This window comes from Balaenoptera borealis, assembly GCF_965194805.1.
Source record: "Balaenoptera borealis genome assembly, chromosome: 20".
Taxonomy (NCBI): domain Eukaryota; kingdom Metazoa; phylum Chordata; class Mammalia; order Artiodactyla; family Balaenopteridae; genus Balaenoptera; species Balaenoptera borealis.
The window spans coordinates 48338792-48358550 of record NC_138879.1 but is presented as its reverse complement, the minus strand read 5'-3'; the positions used below and the strand labels follow the sequence as shown (position 1 = coordinate 48358550).

Here is a 19759-nt window from a genome sequence, read left to right as displayed (position 1 = left end):
AGCGGCCCGGGCCGGCGGGTGCTGCTGCAGCTATGGCGCCACCTCGCGGCCGTGAGGGACTTTGCGCGACACAGCCACAGCCTCCTTCCTGCGCACCTGGGCCGGAGGCGCCCAGATGCGGAGCTGGACTCAGAGGAGGGGGGCCTATTGGCAGATTCAGCCTCCCAGATGTGCCCACCTGGAGGCCCCAGCCTCGGACTTGCGAGCCCCGCAAACCCCGGAGTTTTGAGCTGAATGCTCCCCTGTACCTATTTCTAAATTCTCACATTGCCCCAATTCAGTTAAGTCCTGCCCGCAAGGAGGGGACAGTAGATGGTGGGAGAGAGGTTTTGGAAATCCTAAGGAAGAAGAAGACAGACACGATCTTAGGGGACCCTCCTTAGATATTCCTGGTTGGGACTGTCCATTTGTAACCCCCCAACACACCCACCCTCACTTAGCCACATGGGATAGGTAGGCACAGAATAAACCCGTTTGCACCCAGACCCTCTCCAGGCATTGACACCCGCGGGCGCTCATGTTTGCACAGACACACACCTGCCCCCTTCCGGAGTCCGAGATCTGGCTTTCTGGCATACTCAGGGGACTGTCATGTAGCGCCCTCCATGACCTGGGCAGAGGTGGTACCCAGACAGCCCACCCTGAACTTGCAGGCCTCTGGAGGGACCCCAGGATATGCGACTGGGAATGGCTGGACAGTGCCTCTTGGGGGTCCCACAGAAGCGACCCAAGCCCCCAGATTCCCCGTGTGAGCCGTTTTGAGGGACGACCCGCTTGAACGACCTCGTCTCCAAACCCACGGACCCGAGAGAAAAGTCACAGGACGGCCTGCAGCCCGGGATCCCCCACAAGGTCCTGCACCCCACGTGAAGGCTGGGTTCTTGCAGGTGACGCCCCTTCTGGGAGGGAGGGCACCCCGCACTAGAGAGCGGGCGTTCGCACAGCTAACTCCGGAAGTGTCCTCGAGCCGCCCCGGCACATCAGGCCTGCAGCCAGCGCCTGTGTGGCTGAGTGGGCCTCCGCAGCCCACGCTCCGCCTCTTCCCCGCACCTTCTGACCCCCGCCCACATGGGGGGGGGTGGGAGTGGGTCCCCAAGAACGCCTGCAGTTTCTGATTGGCTGCGCCTCCCTCAGCCGCCGAGCGCGAGAGGCTGGGGCGCAGAGTTACCATAGTAACCGATGAGGTTCGCCCATATCGCGTCTCTCCGAGGCCTTGGAGAGCTTAGCAACCGCGCAGGGCCGCTGGGCGGTGGGGGCCGCGCTCGCCGCCCACCCACCCCTCCACCCCTCCGCCCGCCCCGCGCTCCATCCTTCGCCCCCACGCCCGCGCCAGAAGTAGTGGCTGAGTCACTCATTGAGGGGCCGCCGGCGCGGCCACTCGCGGTCCCTGACAGACACCAAGGTCTCGGGCGCCCCCCAGAGGCTCCCTTTCCTCAGCAGGGGACTTCATGGCCTCGGGGCCAGGAGGCGGCTCATGGTCCCCAGAGGTTCTTCTGACTCCCACTGCTTCCCGAGTCCGCCCTTACCCTGTTTCCACTCCGTGTTCTGGGTCCATCTTATCCCAGTCCTCTTCTCCATCTCCCCCACCCCTGCCCCAGAGTCCTCGCTAAGGAAGTAGTGAGGTTCCAAGAATGAAAATGAGCTGACAGCCTCCCGGGAAGGTGGACCTCAACATCTTGGCGGAGAGATGTGCTGTGTGCTGAGGTGGAAAAGTGTATGGAGTGCTGGGGGGAGGCGGGAAGACTCCTGAGCAGTGCTCTTAAATCTGGGCTTTGATGGATGAACAGGAGTTCTCCCCCCAGGCAGGAAGGCATTCCTGGAGAAGAGAACCAGTGGGACAAATGCTGGGGGCAAAACAAAAAAAAAAAAAAAAAAAAAAAGGCGGTGGGGTGGGGGAACTCTAGGAGGCCAGATCCCAAAGGGTATGCAGGACCTCTTTGACCCCATTTCTGCTGTAATCTTTTATCCCCTTGATGGGGCCAGATCCTAGCCCCACAAGGATCCACTCAGCCCTGTCTCTGGGCAGTGGAGTCTGTCTACTGTGGACCCACCCTAGGGTCCCCTGTGCCCACTATTTTTGTTTTTCTTCAACAGTCTCCCCAGATTCCCACTTCCCGACCCCTATTCTCACACTGTCCTTACATCTGTATGGGAGGGTCTGCCCCCAGCATAGCTGCCCTCCTGTGGACTTCACTCTTCCTCAATCTTTGACCTTTCCCTCCCTCCCTAGTTCCACCTGCTTTGGCCTGGCATTGTCCCCTCCCCACCCTAATCCAGCTCCTCTCTCTGGACACACTCCCCTCCCCCACTGATGGAGCTAGGTTGGGCCAGGATCATTCATTTCCCTGATCCTGTCCAGGAGAACTTTGCCTCACATTGCATGGACTCTTCCTGCCAATTCTGACCTCCAGGAACTCTAACTCCTCCAGGAAGTGGTCTCTTCCCTCCTACCCCCAGAGACTCTTCTCTGCTAAGCTGCCAGTGTCCCTCATTCCACAAATGGGTCCTAAACGCGGTTTGCTGAGTGTCAGGCTCTGAAACTGGCATTGTGGACCAGTCCTCCTCCCCTCCAGTTGCTGAGGCTTCCTCTTCCTCTCTCTCCCTTCTCCTGCCACCTTTCCCCCACCTCCCCCATAGAGGACCCTCTTGCTCATTCCTGGGGAGTCCAAGCCACCCTCCTCAACTTTTCTGCCTTCCCTCGCGTCTCCAGCTCCCGGCTGGTACCTGGACTCCCACTGAGCCTTTCCTTCCAGGCCCAGCCTCCTCCTACAAAGCCTTCCAGACCCCTGGGCTCCCCCACTCCTCTTTCCTCATGTCCCTGACACCACAGCTCTAGATGCTGCCAGAGGCCCCTCTGAGGGTCCAGCTTCCTCTCCTGCCCCCTACCCCCCAAGGGTGACGACACCGCAGTGGCCTTGTGGGGTATAACGCCGCCGCGGGGCACCCTGTGACGTCACAGAGCCGTCGGGTCTAGGAACTGAGGAGTGGGAGTGGGGCTACTGGGTGAGGGCCTCGGAAGGCCGGGCGAGGGTGGGGTTGCGCCCCCAGGTGTCCCAGAGTGAATAAATCTGTAATGGACCCGTCCCCCCTCCCCGCACTGTCCTCTCGCGGGCCCCCAGCCCGCAGTTCCGGAAAGTTAACCCCTTGTAGACCGGTACAGGGGGCTCGGGCTCCCCCTCCCCGTTCCTGCTTCCGTGCGCCCTCCTCCCCCTCCCAGCTCCCCGTCGCCTCGGTCCCCACCACCCCACCCCACCCCCACCCCGCCTCGCCACTATAAATAGCCCCTCTTCCCGTTTCCTAAATTCCCTGCTGACGTCGGCAGCGCGTCAGTGTGTAGGAGCCGCGGCCGCATGAATGAGCCGCCGCACGAGTACTACGCGCGCCTATAAAAGCCGCCGCGCCAGCCCGGCTGCGGGAGGCGAGCGGGCGCGGACGCAATACAGCCGACAGGTAAGCGGGACTGACCGACCAACGGGCGACAGATGGACCGATGCACGGGCACGGACACGGACTGGAGGGCAAGGAGGAGACCGACAGGCTGCAGGTTAGAGGGGCCCCTAAGGGGTGGGGTTGGGGACAGGGTGGAGGGGACGAGGGTCCACTCGCAACTGCTGGAGCCGGAGCCGGAGGCGTACGCAGAACCCTGTGCAGCACCTGCCTGCGCCCGGATGGAGACGCAGCCACTTCGGAGGAGCGTCGGTCAGAGGACGGACCTCAGAGTCCCTGCGGCTCTTCCTGGAGCTCCTGCGCCATCCTCCCAAGAAAGTGGGACGAAGGTGCTGGCGCCCCAGGAGATGCGCCCCCTCCTCTCCTCCCCGCAGAGCGGTGACTCAGCCTCGCTGCCCCCGGTCGCCTGAGCTGGGGCGCCGGCGAGAGACAGACGCCCACCTACCCGCCGCCCTGGCCGCAGCTTTCTCGGGGCCCCTCCCCTCATTCAGCCGGGGGCGCCCCCTCCCCGTCCCGTCGAGCTGGTCCCTCAGCGCCCCCAACTTCCCGCCTCTGCAGGAGGAGCTGTCCTCTCAGGACCAGGCGGGGGCGGGGCCTCGGCCGGACTGCCCCGCCCCCCATCGCCCGCCCCCTCCCCGCAGCCGGAAGTGCCTCTCTGCAGGGACATCTTTGACGTCACAGGGTTTTGACGTCAAGGGCCACGTGCCTGTCCGCAAGCGCTGGGTCAGAGAAGGGCTGGAGACGCGGGGGAGGAAGAGCAGCAGCGCCCCCAGCTGCGGGCGACGGAGCCACCCTGCCCGGGCAGCGCGCCGGCACCTTGGCTCTAGACTGCTTACTGCCCGGGCCGCCCTCAGTAACAGTCTCCAGTCACGGCCACCGACGCCTGGCCCCGCCCCAGGACCGCGGACCGGGCCACCTGCCGCGCCCCCGGCCCCTCTGTCCCCGAGGGTCCCTCAGCCCCGCCCTCGCTGCCCGCGCCGCCGCTGTCCGCGGTGCTGATCCGGCGCGGGCACCGCCATCGAGCCGTCCCGTCCCCGGTCCCCAAGGGCTACTGAGGGGCTGCCGGCCTACACGCACATCTCATAGCCCCAGGAGTCCAGCGCCCGGCCCCTGCCGAGAGCGCCGTCTCCCGCCCGCGCCCGCGCCGCCGCCGTCCCCCTACTCCGCGGTCCTGACGTCAGCCTAACTGGAGCTGCCGTAGTGCCGTCAGCAGCGCGCGCCCCGCCCCCGCGTCTCCAGGGCAACCGTGGCTTTCGATTGTTACTGTGGGAACCGGAGGTAACAGTCTACAGCCATGGTCGCCCCGCAGCACGCCCACGCGCCGCGCCGCGCAGCGCACCGCCGGGGCCGGGATGGGGGAGACTCGGAGCAGGAGGAAGCGGAGGCGGCGAATCGAGAGCCCATGTGTCTGCGGGGGTGGCGGGAGGTGAGGCGCAGGGAGGCGGGCTACTCCGGAGCCGGGCATCCACCGAGGCAGAGAAAGAAGCGCGGTCTGCGGAGTATGCCTGACCGTCCCCCTCAGTGACCGTCCTGTCCTCCTAGCCGAGGTACTGCACCCAGGGGATTGTGAGAGAAGGGGTAGTTCTGGGATTTGGGTTCTTTTTATCTCCTTGGTGGGAGGGAGGCTGCTGGGACCTGGAAAAATGTTTGCATCCTGGGGACCGAAGTGGGTAGGCGGAGGAAAGTTTTCCTGAATGCGCCACGACCTCATTCTTCCAGGAACCCCTAGCTGAGTAGGCAAAGGGCAAAGGGTAAACCTTGAACCCATGTCCTGATGGAGTCACAGCCTTCCCTCACTCCTCTTCCCTCTCTTTTTCCCTCTGGGTCTTGAAGGATAAGAAGGGTTCCCCAACCCTCAGGAAGCCATAAAACTTGTAAAGTTAACCAGTCCTTAAACCGTTGTCTGAACATACCAGCCTCCTCACCTCAGTCTATCTTTAGATGCTGTATTCCAGTTTTAGACAATGTCTCAAATTAACCCAAAAGAGGGGCAGTAAATATCAGAGGAGCTGAAGTCCTCTTGGGCCAGTGAAGTGTAAGCAATGACCTCTTCAAAAACATTCTGCATGTCACCTGCCACCACCATCATCACCCACGGGCTGACTGTTGTTTATTGGGTTCAGGACCTCCCAAGGGACGGTGTTGGGAATGGTTAATGCAACCCAGCCCTGCCACCCATTAATCTAATTTTTCTCTACCTCTCCATACCCCCTCCTTTTCTAAACTACTTCTAAGGCAGCTGGTGCTGGTTTCACAGCTAATCAACACCCACACATTTTCTTCCCACCCAAGGACACTGAGGTCTTGGATTAAAATGCACCTGATTCTGGAATCCGGTGGACATCTGTAGTGTGTGCACATGGGCGTAGTGCACTGGGAAGCAGGCGGTCCAACCTGGCATCACCATCAACTGGTTGTTAAGGGGCCGTGTTGTTTCTGAGCCTTCCATAAAATGAGATAATAATCCCTCCTTTCTGGCAGGCCTGTTGTGAGGACCAAATAAGATCATATAAGTAAAAATCTTTGCAATTGGCAGAAAGCTATTTCGATCTTAAGTATTCTCTTAGGCTACTATGTCCTTGTAAGGGGGTGGGGGTGGTGGGAGACCCCAGCTCTGGGCACTTAGAATGAACAGGGGAGGGGGACACATTTCTCTGAGCAGAAGCTCTAGGACTGGGACTGTTGAGGGTTCTTTGCTTAGGGACTCTCTCTCCCAAGAGCTTTAGGAACTCTAGAGGTGGAGTGAGAGGTAGAAAAGAGAAATGGTAGGGATGTTTTGAAGAGACAAAGTCTTTTGCAGTCTGAACCCATCTGAAGGTGGTCAGAGAGGGGAAAAAACCAAAGGACTGACTGTACAATGTTAGAGTTTTTTAGTATCTTGAAAATCACTTAGGGCACCGCACTGCCAACCTATTTTATGGATTAGGAAGGTGAGGCCCACGCAGGACATACTGTCCAACAGTAGCGAGTGGTGGCCTCTCTGCTCATCTTCTGTGAAGCTGCAGAGAAAACAATGACTAGTAAAGGTCAAGAATGGGAGTTCTTGGATCTGAATCCAACTTTGGGTAAGTTAGTTAGCCTCTCTGTGCCTCTTTCCTCAGTTGTAAAATTAGGTTAATAACAGTATCTACCTTATGAAGTTGTGAGATGATTAAACTAGCTAACTAAAACTTCTGCTTAGCACAATGTCTGGCATAGTTAGCACTCAGTAAATTATATTCCTCTTCCTATCCTCCAGACCTCATTTTCCTTAGTTGAAAATGTTAGATCAATGATTCTTAACAGGAGAGCTTCTTCCCTTTCCCTAGTGGACTGCATGAGAATCACATGGGGGGCTTTTTAAAATTACACATATTTACCAGAGACTTACACTCTACTCTCTAAGGCGGTGGCTTTCAAGTATTTCATTGCATGAGAATGACCAGGATGGTTTGTCAAAATGCAGATTCCTGGGTCCCAGTAGCTCTGGAGTTGGCCCCAGGAATCCAAGGTTTAACATGATCCTGATGCAAATGGCCCATGGAATCCATGTGGAGGGTGGGAGGAATAACCCCTTAAGATTCCCCATTGTTCCTGGAGGGCATGATGGGAGAGGACATATCTCACTTGTTGGGAACCAGTGGACCACATGATCTGTTTCCTTCTAGGTCAGACATTTTGATTCTCAGGGGAATTTTTACCTCCTCACTTCTGCTCCACCGGACACTGCTCTGGTCTTCAACTTCACCCTTCCAACTTTAAACCCTGCCTTAAAATTCATTCCCCAAATGTCTTTCCCTCTCTCCTTTACTCCTTCCAATGATCCCAAGTTGGCATCATTTTCAACGCTTGGGGCCTTGCTGTGATTGCCATGAGGGCATGTGAGCCCTTAGCTGCATATCTACTCACTGCTATCCATCCTGAACTGCTTATTTCCGGAGAAGCGAGGAATCTGTATTTGTGTGAAATTCCAAAATTTTTAAGTATCATAATCCCAACTTTTTCTAAAATTCTATGGGCCAAAGCCAACAGGTCTATAGGAGTAATTCAGTCCATTTCAGTCTCTTCCTTTTGCCAAGGAAGGGATCCCTTTAAAACAACCAAAAACAAAACAAAAAAACCCACCAAGAACAAGGCAGTAGCAGACTGTAGCAAGGGAGAACTTTCTCCCCAACCCCACTTTCTGCTGTAAAGGTTCCAGACTCAGTAAACTGGGTCTGTCTGGGCAGGTAACTCCTGCTTTTTTTTTTTTTTTTTTCTTTTTCTTTTTCAAAAATCTTGGACAGCTGCTGTCCATTGTGAAGAACTCAGAATTACAGGTGATTTCAGACCATTTGTCTTGTTGTCTCAGGATGGGCTAGAGTATTTGTGCTACAGTCTCCTAGTCTCAATTCCTGCTCAATTACTAAACTACTTGGGGCAGCCATGCTTGAGGGCCAGATAGGGCCTGTTGCGATCTTCCAGAAAAGGAACAAGCTGGTGAGTCTGCAGAGGCAGGGCAGGCTGGGGATGAAGGCCCTGGAAGTGGGGGAAATGGCTGAAGTAAGCAGTCTTTAGAGTGTCTAGGAATAACAGCACTTTCAAACCAGATGGGCTGCTTAGGCCTTGGCTGCAATCTCTACAGAGTAGCATCAATCTCAAACGCTGCAAATAGGGTCAAGTTTAGAAGAAGGTTACTTCTGCGCTGTCTTTGGCTTCCATCAAGGTCTAGCACCATCCCACCCTTCAAGCTCATAGTTCGGAGGGGTAAGACTGTTATAGTGGAGAAAGCAGAGAACATATGAAGCCAGGTTTTGACAGGCCAACACAAAACTCTTAGGGATCAGGATGGAGGAAGCCAAAACTCAGTATGGCCCAGGCGGAGCCCTGCCAATTGATCTCTTCCCCCAGCTTCTCAGATGTAAATTCTTCCCTGTTTCAGGGAGGCCTCCTTTCTTTCAGGTTGGGACTTAAGACTTCCACCAGTAATGTGTAAGTGTCTACGTGCACACATGCATGAGCTTGTCCTGGGGGTTCATAACTGGAAACACCTCCCTGCTTGGTGCTGCCCTGGAGGCTGTGTGGATGGCGAGGAATCCACTTTTTTTTTTTTTTTTTTAATAAAGAGTTTTCCTGTGTATACCAGGGAAAAGATGCTCAAAATCCAAATCACCACTTTATTGTGTGGCAGTCACAGTGCTGCCAGTCTCCGCTTTTCGTGTTACCCTCCACTCATCCAGGGCTCCACTGACCTTTTTCATATTTGAATATCAGATGCCATGGTCAAAGTCCATTAGGCCTCCTAATCCTCTTTTTCTTGAGTGCAGAGCTGGGCTTATAAAATTTGAGTCTTAAGTATTGATATTTGTCTCTTGAGATCACAGTAGGGGAAAGAAGGGGAGGACAGGGATTATAGAGGCTGCATCAAGGTCATATGTCCCCATTAGGGGGTGGGGGGTGGAGAGGGAATGCAGAGGCAAAGGCATTTGTTGATCTTTCACTCTGCAAACTGGTCCAAGAACTGGAGGTAGGCCTGGCGCTGGGGCGCGGCTGCCGGAATGAAGTGGCCACCAGAGTGGGTGAGGGCGATGGCTCCAGCGAATCGGCTACACAGTTGCATACTCTCCTGAGAGGGGATGACACGGTCGGTGTCCCCAAAAACATGGAGGGAAGGCAGTAACAAGGGGCCCTGCAGGACGGCTTCCTTGAGGCCAAGGCCCCGGGGACAGAAACCAGACACCAGGATGATAAACCGGGGCAAAGGGAAGCGGGGATCGCCGGCTTGGCCAAGGGCACACACAAGGGCTGCTAGCGCGGCCCCCTGGCTGAAACCAAGGATCCCATCGAAAGGCCCCAGCTTGCTCAGTGCCTGTGCCACCGTTCCCAGGGCTTCCTCCAGACCTCTGCACACCGTGGGCTCTTCCAGTGCCGAGAAAACGTCTGCCTCCTGTTTGGAAAACCACCAGCCTCGAGGTTGCTCCTCCGGAGGGCAGGGCCCTACAGCGATGAGGGGGAAGAGTTCAGAGTTAGGGAAAGGGTAAATCCAGGGGGAGAGAAATGAGAAAGGGAGTGAGGGAAAGAGAGGAGGCTGAAGGAAAGAATAAAGTCTGGGGAAAAAGAGGGGGGAACAGACTGACCTGGAGAGGAGACAAGGTGGAAGTCTGGGAGGGCCAGGCTGGAATTTGAGCGAGGGGCTGGGGTGGGAAGGATGGAGGGCATAGGCAGAATGAGGTGGGAGGGTGGCAGGAATGAGGGGAGGGCAAGGGTGGCTGTGTGCAGGCAGGCGTTACGGGGACGAGGCAAGACAGAGAAGACTGAGCGCATTTCCGGGCAGGGCTCATCTCACCGGGGTCTGGCCCGGCGCCCTCAGGGCCCGCTGCGTCCGCGACCGGGTGCGGGCCGCTGAGGCACACGAGCTCTGCGCGGCCCCGCAGCGCCTTCCGCAGCGCTCCAGTCTTCTCGCGGAAGCCCCGCTCGCTCTGCCGAAAACCGGCCAGACACAAGACCCGCAGAGGCTGAGACGTAGCCATAATTCTGGGCAAGCGCCAGAGGGGCCGGAAGCGGTCTTTCCCCGGGCGGAAGTTGAACATAAGGGGACGGAACCCAATGCCGGCACCACCCTGGAGGCGGGCCTCAGAGAGAGTGGGCGTTGCCATGACAACGGAGAGAGGGTGCGGCCCGGCCAGAGCTGGAGCTGATACCTGGGACCAAGGAGCGTTTCAGGGAGCGGGCGGCGCGACCTCCTCGTTTGTGCAGCTGCAAGCCTCGCAAGCCACGGCTGGAAAGGGGCGCGCGGGCCTCTCCTGAACCTGAGGTGGCCGACTTTGGTCACGGTCCCGCTTCCCCGACGTTCCCCACCCCGCTGACACGCATTTCCCGTAGCGGCCGCAAGGCGGCGGGCTCGGCTCGCGTCCCCAAGGAGGCGGCCAATGTCTGGCCGCGCCCAAGCCTCTCCGCCCTCCTTGAGGTTCCTTCCTACCTTCCCCAGCGCCGGCCGGCCCGGGTGCTGGAGCAGCCGATCCCGCCCGTGGTTCACCGTCCACGGCCCCAAGGAGCTGCCGGCGTAGAAGTCCATAGGGTAGGGCTGCTGCCAGGAAATGTCCCTCAGGGCCACTGCCGCCTAGAGGAGAAACACCGGACAGTAACATCTGCCAACATTTTTCTACGCAGGATTATTTAATTCTGCCCTCACGACGGCCTACGAAGGTCCTACTATATCCCTATAGCACAGAAAGGAAATGTGAGGTTCAGAGAGGTGAAGGGACTTCCAAGGCCACACAGCTAGGAACTGGCTCAGCTGTAACTAAGTGCTGGCCACCCACCCCACTTCGGATCCCTTCCTATACAGAACTAGGAGCAAAGACCATTCTCTCCCAGGGATTTTCAAAACGTGGTGTTACCTCATAGGGTGTGAGCAGCGGCTTGGGGAAGGCTGTGCCCCAGTCAATGGAGAGGCGTGGACATGCCACCTGCACCCACCTGGGAGGGGAAGTCACGTCAGATCCAAGGGGGGGCCCCCCTGTTCCCGGGCAGCATGCTGAAGAACATGGCTGTGTCCCCAACACAGCCAATGCGTGCTTACTATTCTAGACTGTCACCTACTGCTGTTTAGAATAACACTATGGGGACTTCCCTGGTGGCACAGTGGTTAAGAATCCGCCTGCCAATGCAGGGGACACGGGTTCGAGCCCTGGTCCAGGAAGATCCCACGTGCTGCGGAGCAGCTAAGCCTGTGCGCCACAGTTACTAAGCCTGCACTCTAGAGCCCGCGAGCCACAACTACTGAAGCCCGCATGCCTAGAGCCCATGCTCCGCAACAAGAGAAGCCACCGCACCGCAACGAAGAGTAGCCCCCGCTCACTGCGACTAGAGAAAGCCCACGCCCAGCAACGAAGACCCAACACAGCCAAAAATAAATAAATATGTTAAAAAAAAAAAAAAAAAAGAATAACACTATGGTGTTGCTTGTTTTCTCCTGTTTCCTCCACTGACTATGAGCTTTCTGAAGGGAGGGCCTGGGCAGCTCATTTGCAATAATATCCCCAGAATCAAATTTAGTGCCTGGTACAGTGCAGGTGCCAACCACCCCTCCAACTCGTCTCATGCAGAATGGACTATGATGCTGCCGTTGCCTGTGAGCCCCCAAGCCAGACAAAGTAGGGAAGACCCACAGCCAAAGGTAGTCCCTGCTGGACAAGTGCTCTGTAAACACTAAAATTTCATGATCATGGAAGCACCGACTCCAGCCTTCAATAGGTGCTGGGCAGGACCCAGATTCTAAGCTTTTTTAGCCAGAGTCATAGCTAGACAGGTAAGGTGGGGAAACGTACACATCCACCTCAGGAAGAAGGCTAAGCTTGCTGGGGAAGATCTCAGAGAGCAGCAGCCTCACGAAGGGAAGTCCCAAGGCCCGGAGCCGAGATTCCAGGTGCTGTTGGGAGAGGGAGGCAGAGCTGGGGTCCCCATGATCAAGCAGCCAAAGCTAAATCCCTTAGGCTACTGATTTTCCCAGCTCGGTTCCCAGTTAGTCCTCTTTTCCAGAGGCCATCCCGAGCCCTCTGACCTCCAGAATCTTGGGACTGCCCTGGCGGCCCAAAGTGCCCAGGATGAGACCCCAGGATTTAGCTGAGCGGGCAGTGGCTATGGCTTCTTGGCGGTTGGCCTGCATGCGCTGGTAGTCATAGTGCTCTCTGGACAGGACTTTGCTGTACGGGTCGTATCTGGAAAAGAAGCTGTCATGGTCACAGTGACAGCCACTTACAGGATTTGTGCTATATACACAGCTCCCCGACTCGGCCCCTTGGTCTCCTGAACCCTCAGGCTGCATGCAGGCAATTAAGAACAGAGGCAAGGGCTTCCCTGGTGGCGCAGTGGTTAAGAATCCGTCTGCCAATGCAGGGGACACGGGTTCGAGCCCTGGTCTGGGAAGATCCCACATGCCGCGGAGCAGCTGGGCCCGTGAGCCACAATTACTGAGCCTGCGCGTCTGGAGCCTGTGCTCCGCAACAAGAGAGGCCGCGATAGTGAGAGGCCCGCGCATCGGCGATGAAGAGTGGCCCCCACTTGCCACAACTAGAGAAAGCCCTCGCACAGAAACGAAGACCCAACACAGCCATAAATAAATAAATAAATAAATAATTTAAAAAATTAAAAAAAAAAAAGAACAGAGGCAAGAGCAGAGATTGTCTTTGGGAAGATCAGTTCCACAACTCGAGCAGGCAAGAGTGGGAGAGGGGTCTAGGATCCAGGTGTGATTCCAGGGGATGGGTAGGTGCTGTGCAGCAGCAACCCTTCTCCTGATACCCAGATTCAGAACCCAAGTGCCTCAGATCCTTAGGGCCGGGGGCTGTTAAGTGGACAAGGGATGAGGAAGTTTGGGCTGATTGAGGGTTTCAGTGGCAGGGAACCCCACCCCCTTCCCAGCTGGTCAGCCCAGCTCAGTCCATACCGATAAGCGGGGACATTGGGGTTGGCAATCATGACAGACTCCAGATGGAAGCGGCCATCTCCAAGATATCTGCAGGGGGGAGAAAGGGAACAGTAAGTGTGGGGTGGGGCACCAGAAGAAGCAGGCACTGGCTCGGAGGTCCAGAGGACTGAGTTCTTGGCTATGCTGCTGACTGTGTATGTGAACTGGGACAAAGCATCATTTCACACACACTGCCCCCCTCACCCCACCCCACCCACCCTGTTTTGTTTTTGGGTGTTTTTGGCTGCGTTGGGTCTTCGTTGCTGTGCGCCGGCTTTCTCTAGTTGCAGCGAGTGGGGTCTACTCTTCGTTGTGGTGCACGGGCTTCTCACTGAGATGGCTTCTCTTGTGGAGCATGGGCTCTAGGCACGCGGGCTTCAGTAGTTGTGGCGCATGGGCTTAGTTGCTCCGCCCCATGTGGGATCTTCCTGGACCAGGGATGGAACCCGTGTCCCCTGCGTTGGCAGGTGGATTCTTAACCACTGCACCACCAGGGAAGACCCCCATCCTGGTTTTTTCACATGTAAAATAAGTTTGAATTGGATGACCATTAAGGCCCCTCTAGCTATGTAATGCAGAATCTAAGAACTGCACCTCTCCCCACCCCGACCTTCTGGGGGAAGTGTAAAGGGACAGCCAAGGCCATGGTAAGGCTCTAGATCTAGATCCTAACTTGGAGGTGGAGTGACAGATTCTCCCTCACCTAGCTCAATATAGATGTGGGAAGTAGTGTTCAGGGTGTCATCTATGCCATAAATGAGCTTTCAGGGTATATACTGGCTACTCTCTGCCCAAACTAGCTCTTGGGTCCAGTTATTGAGTTGTAATAACAGCCACTGTTTACTGGGCTTGTGCCTTCCATGTACCAGGCCTGGGCTAAACACCTGACATGTATGACTTCACTCAGTCCTATCAGGTAATCCTCCAAGCTGCTACCTATAGTATCCCCATTTCACAAAAGATACAAGTGAGGTTCAGGGATGTTAAGAAACTTGCCCAAAGTCACACAGCTATTAAGCAGTATATCTGGGACTTGATTCTAGGCTTACCCATCAGGCTGTACCAAGCATGCCTAGGAGATGCTGTCCCTAACAGTACCTTCCCAGACCATGGAGAGGCCAGAGCATGGAAGACAATCTGCATGGCAGCTCCTTCTGTCTTGGAGATCACACCAAAATTTTGATGAATGGCCAACACTCAGGGTGTCCCTCCTTCCAACACACACCGTGATGCCCCCAGGGGTAGGCATCTATGAGCTCAGAGTTATGTAGGCACAGGCACAGGGGGAATGCCCCTCAGGGAGCAGGGCTCCCAGGTCTGGGCTGGGGAAGGCCCTGAGGTGGGCCTGCTAGGGGCAGGGATGTCCTGTGTGGGTGCAGCAAGGCTTGTGGGAGCAGCAGCAGCCCCAGAGGTGGGGCTGAGTCCGGGGAGTGCCCCTCCCTCCTTCCCTGCCATTAGCTGGGAATGGGGCTCCCCTCCCCAGTCTTAGCCGGGGGAGCTGTCGGCTCCGGGGCTGGCTGCGTTCACACCACATTAAGCATTTCCATTACCTAAAATAATTAGGCAGCAGGAGACATGCTGCTCCTGCTTGTTAGCTGTCCGGATGCTAAATTAATGGGGCTGCAGCCTGGGCGTGCCCATCCATCTTCTCCAATTATATTCCCACCATTTCTAGCCCACCCTCATCCCCCCCGATCAGGCCCTGATTCCTGCTCCACCCTGGGCATAGCCTTCTGGATGTTGGACAGAGCACTGGAGAGGGAGACAGGAAACCTGAAACCCTATTTGGTCCCCATCTTGCAAGGTGACCTTGAGCGAATGGCTAAGGAGCTTTAGACTCAGTTTCCTTCCCTGGATGATGAACCTCAGCTCCCTCCTAGGGTACATTTCTTACGTCTCTATGACCGGCACCCCATTTTTCACTTACACAATAGCCTCCACCTCCTTGGGTAGACGGGGGGACGTGCAGCCCAGGATCTCCCCAGGGGACAGGGGCTTGCACTGTGGGACACTCACACGATACTCAGCTTTCAGCTCTTGGGCAGCTGCCTGTAGGGATAATGAGGGAAGGGAAGCAAGTGGATGGGGAAGGAGAGGCAGGGCCATAGGACCAGCCTGGAGCACCTGCCATGGGGATCCAGGAAGAGCCTGGAGACTGGCCACTGTCTGCCCACTTACCTGCAAAGTTGACACAAACTGAATGGTGCTGACCAGCGCAAGGGCACTGGCTGGGGGAAAGGTGAGGCGGATAGAGTCCAGTAGGTGGGCAGTGTCTATCCGGATGTCCACAAAGACATACAGCACCCGGAAGTCTTGGGCCGAGGTGTCCATGGGAACTGGGAGGAGGGAAGAGTTCAGGAGACTGTTTTGGAAGGCAGGAGGGGCAGAGGGCCTGGCCCGGGCCAAGGTTTCTGAGTAGCCAGGACCAGTGGCTTTAGCCTGAGGGTTAGAGGGAGGGGTTGGGGGAGGTGGGGAGGGTGTTGTCACAGGTCTTTTAGAAGCTCCATCTCTGTCACTCGGCTGGGGGCCCAGCCTGCTCTACCACCAACAGCCTTTCAAACACCCGCATCTGGGACAGCAGCATGGTTTCCAAGGCAACCAAATCCAAAGGAAAGATCCACCTGCAGTGCAGGAAGGCCAAGGCCATCCCAGAAACCGGAAGGCACCTTGTGCATACAAGCAGGACAAGGCACTGTGATGGAGATGAGCGTGCAGTCCCACCTCCCTGCCAGGGTCTGGGTGTCCTGGTCTGCCGTACCCAGGCAGCTGTGGCCATAGTGCACCAGGAAGTCAGCTCCCAGGGCCCTTGCGGTAAAGTCATCCACACAGCAAGCCCCGTAGGTCACATCACCCATCACCATCACTTCGGCCTCCGTGAACCTGTCGGGGTGGGGAACAATGGGACAGTGACACAAGGAGGTAGCAGAGAACCTAACTGTGGAGGTATCTCAGGGCCCAGCTCCACTCTCCCTACCTCTCCCAATCCCTTGGGTTGGAAGCTGCCACTTCTGCCAACAGAGTAGGAGGGGCCCAGCTGCTACCTCCCCCAGGACTGGCAGCAGCTCCTGGAACCGTAGCTGTATGAGGACGGACTCTGCAGCATCCTTATTCCTCTGCCCAGGCTCAGACTGCAAGAGGGACCCCCAACCCTCAGCCTGGTATACAGGGGGTCTAACACAGACCTCCGCCGCCCCAACTCCTCCCACCCAGAGCAATGAGCATGCACACAGGGGCAAAGACACCCACTCCCACACCCTGGCACCATGACGTGTGTGGGCACGCGTGTGTGGATACACATAGCCTGCCCGTCGCCCAGACCCCCTGCTACCTCCCCACCCTTAGTCAGGGCCCTCTGTGCCCGGGATGGGGGGACCCATGGACAGCTCCTCCGCAGCACATGGCGCCACCCACACACCTCATGCGTCAGGAAGAGTGGGCTCTGGCCAGCACATTGCCACGGGATCTGCTGCCAGGCCTGAATCACTGGGGGATGGGGTGGCTGGGGAAGACCCCACTCTCCCTGAACTCACCACAGGAATGGGGCCAGAGGACTAGCTCTTCCCTGAGACCCACCCCTGGGGCGTGGAGTCTGGCTCAGTGTCATGGGGTCTCCCCATTCCTCTCCTGGGGGTGTGGTGCGGGAAGCTGAGCTGCTGCCAGGCAGCTCCCCCCTCTCCCCAAATCAGGCTGTGCACAGAAGCAGATAATTCAGCTCCTTAGAATGCAGCCCAGGCGTCTGAGTCAGCCAGAGCACTTAATTTTTTATAGATTAAAATGTATGCAAATTGGCCCGAGCCCCAGAGAGCATCCCCAAGGGGCAAGAGGGTGGGAGCAGGGAAGTGAGTCTGTGGCGGCGGGGATGAGGAGCAGGGTGGGGGTAGGGCAGCAGCAGGGAAGTGGGAGGTTCCCATCACGAGGTGACCTCCCCTTTCTTCTTTCGCCCTCCCCGTTCCTGTGCTGGTTCCAGATGGCTGAGCACTCACCCCCCTCCCAAGGATGGCTCATTGTATTGAAGAAACTTAGATGAGGGAGGTAGAGGAACTGAATACCATCTCCTATGCGCTTCTCCCTCTGCCAAGCCCCTCTTGCCTCACTCCTCCAAATGTGCCAGAGAAAAAGTTTCCCCCAAGCCAGACCCCACGCTGACCACCCAGCCCACTGCAGGGTCAACTCTGAGGACTCTTAGCTTCTTCCTCAGGCTCCACCACCTGCTGTGGGCCCACCTTTGAAGATACTGGAATTGACTCATTTCTCCCTCCCAATTTCTTTTAGAGGAGGGGAGATTTATAGAGACAAGCAGGGATTGCAGCAGGCTAGGAGTTTAGTTTGGGGTTTTTCCCTTGGTGTGTGTATGGCTGTGGGAAGGAACACGGTAAGGCAGAGGTCCAGAAGGAAAAAATGATGCCAACAGGCAGAGCTGTAATGGACATGGGGAAGGTCTTGGTTCAGCTTCGTCAGTGGCCCAAGGCTCACCTTTCCAAGATATCCACGATGGTACAGGCGAAGAGGAGGAGGCCTTCAGGCATTTGTAAGGCCACTGCAAGACAGAGCAGAGACATGAGCAGAGGGCTGGGAAGAGCCTGGGATGGGACACTGCCCCTGGCTCGGCCAGGCAACCTCTCCTCCCCCACCCACTCAAAGCTTATGGGCTCACCCTTCTTGGCCTGGGCCTGTTGGATCCTCCAGATGGTCTTGGGAATCTCAAAGTTATAGTTGGAAGGCAGGACTTGAATGGCTGCCTGCAGCTGGGGATTGTTCAGGATCTCAGGGGGTATCTGATTGGCCAAGCGGCCCCGAGGGGCTCGACCTAGGATGAGTGCAAGGCCTGAGTTGGTTGGTGCCTGGCCTAAACCACAGCCAGACCTGAGTGAGCTGTTACCACCACCCAAGTTTAAGGCCCAGATCCTAGATGCCAAGGGGATTGGCCCAGCCTTCTTCCCCACTGAGTTCATCCTGAAGCTGGAAAGACAACCCATTAAGCTAAGAGGAAATCTGTATAATTAATTTCCATGTTATGAGATTATTGGGAATCAAGGACTTGAGCATGTGGCTCAGCTCTTACCTCAGGAGAGTAAGTTGACACCAGGGGACTCAACTGAGAGGCAAATGAAAAAAAAGTCCACACAACTGCTCCTTGATAGAGAACAATCCTGAGGAAACCCCAAGAGCCCAGCCAGCCCAACCAGTCTGGGAAAATGTCCCTCTCCTCCCAGCCCCTGAGAACACCTTGAAGTTCTGAGATCCTAGATATGAGATCTATAAGCAAACTGTTGTAAGTACTAATTTAAAAGACTGCCTTCTTTACTTGAGTCCCACTGACTATGTCTACACTGGTTAATTCCTGCACTCTTCCCTCTCCTCATTCAAAAGGGAAATAAACACCATACATTTAACTGACTTAACAAGTTCCCCAGTTCCATCATTCTACCCCATTTCCCACCCCAGGAAGGATGGAAAGAATACACTCTAGTCAGGACTGTGGGCAAACAGGTAAGGACAGAAAAGTGACCTTGCCCTTTAGGGCCTAGTAGTCTAGTGGCGGCAAATGCAGGTACACAAATAATTACAAACCCCTGATTAAAGGAGAAGAAACATTGTAGCCCTTTAGGAAGGCTGCAGCCCTTCATCTGCATCCTACTCCCCATAATTCAGTTTAGCCCAACCCTGGTATCCCTTTAGGCACCAGACAGTTTGGGAATGTGACAAGGAGAGAAATGAATTTATTCAGCGAATACTTATTGAGCCTGTACTATTTGCCAGAACTTCTGCCAGGGATCCTGCCAGACCTGACACTTCAGCCTCTGTGTGTGTGTTGGCGGGAGAGGAGGGGGGCGGAGGGCTGATGCATGGGTGGTGGTGGTGGTGGTGATGGTGCAGTGGAGAACTAGAATGGCAGGCTTGGGACCCTAAGTCCAGATTTGAATGTTACCACTGCTATGGTACTTGTTCAGATGTTTCAAAGGCCATGAAACACAAGCCTGCGTCTCTGGGACCGCCCCTCTCAGAAGCTCCTGTGGCAGAGGCCCAAGTCCCTTGTGGTTGTTGGGGTGTGGGAGCTGCTAGTCGTAGCAGCTCGATTTGTCCCAAGGGCCAGTAGGCGCTTCCTTCTTTATCATTTGGCTGTAACCTTCTGTTTATGTCAGCATTCCTCGGTAGACTGTGAGATCCCTGAGGGCAGGGCTGCAGTCTAGTCCCTGCACCTAGCACAGGCCTGGCATTCAGCGGGCGCTCAATAAGTGCCAGGTGAATGAAACCTTGTGCATCTTTCCTGAAGCATTCCCCGAAGGCACACTTGTGGAATGCCCAGGGCAACGCGCCTGGCTCCTTCCCTCCCCGTCGGGTACGTCTTATCCGTGAGTCTTCAGGCGTCTGTCTGCCCGCCAAGGCAGGGCGGGTAGCGTTTCCGGCTTGAGGACTACAAGCTCCTAGGAGGGGCTGCTCCCGATCGTGCCCTAAGGCTGCAAAAGAAAGACCTGTCGTCCTGGGCTCCAGCGACAGCCGCCCAGAGCGAGCGACGGCAAGGCCTTCTGGGTCTGGAGGAGAAACGCGCCGCCGCCATTAAAGGGTCCTGTCCCTGACTTGGGGGCCCTACCCCGAGATGCGAGGTCCGGAGGCCGCAGCGTTTTAGCACCCACCTCTGCCCGGGCCGTTTCGGCTGCCGGACTCTGTGGCCTCGGCCGCAACCAGCGCCGCCATCACCAGCTGGCCCACGTTGGGACCAAAAAGACAGCGCTAGAAGAACGAGGAGAGCGCAGACAGTGCGATCGATCGCCGATCGGCCAGCGAGGGGCGGGGATTTGCGGGGCGGGGACCGTGAAGGAGAAAGATAGGGGTGGGGCTAGAGTGGAACCCCCGTTCAGCCAGGAAGGTCGAGACTCTCGGGAG

At 56.5% G+C, this 19759-nt stretch overlaps 1 protein-coding gene across 16 annotated transcripts; it reads right to left on the bottom strand.

Moving 5' to 3' along the window:
- Nucleotides 1–30: 30 nt before the first annotated feature.
- On the bottom strand, nucleotides 31–19662 carry LOC309617833 (2-(3-amino-3-carboxypropyl)histidine synthase subunit 1; the record flags this gene model as incomplete). 16 transcript variants are annotated; one of them, XM_082370657.1, is made up of 15 exons in its annotated part: nucleotides 19510–19662; nucleotides 17529–17681; nucleotides 17348–17411; nucleotides 15633–15754; nucleotides 15053–15210; nucleotides 14802–14923; nucleotides 12854–12922; nucleotides 11969–12137; nucleotides 11736–11836; nucleotides 10806–10884; nucleotides 10385–10525; nucleotides 10107–10183; nucleotides 9307–9402; nucleotides 5768–5930; nucleotides 31–123 (listed from the first exon to the last, which is right to left on the bottom strand). In XM_082370657.1, exons 1-15 carry the CDS (start codon nucleotides 19568–19570, stop codon nucleotides 31–33), a joined length of 1668 nt encoding a protein of 555 aa, XP_082226783.1. In that variant the 5' UTR covers nucleotides 19571–19662. The 16 variants fall into 16 exon arrangements, with proteins under 16 accessions (XP_082226783.1, XP_082226784.1, XP_082226785.1 ...); XM_082370658.1 differs by lacking the exon at nucleotides 31–123 and adding an exon at nucleotides 141–338; XM_082370659.1 differs by lacking the exons at nucleotides 31–123; nucleotides 5768–5930 and adding an exon at nucleotides 8569–9031.
- Between the last annotated feature and the right edge of the window lie 97 nt (nucleotides 19663–19759).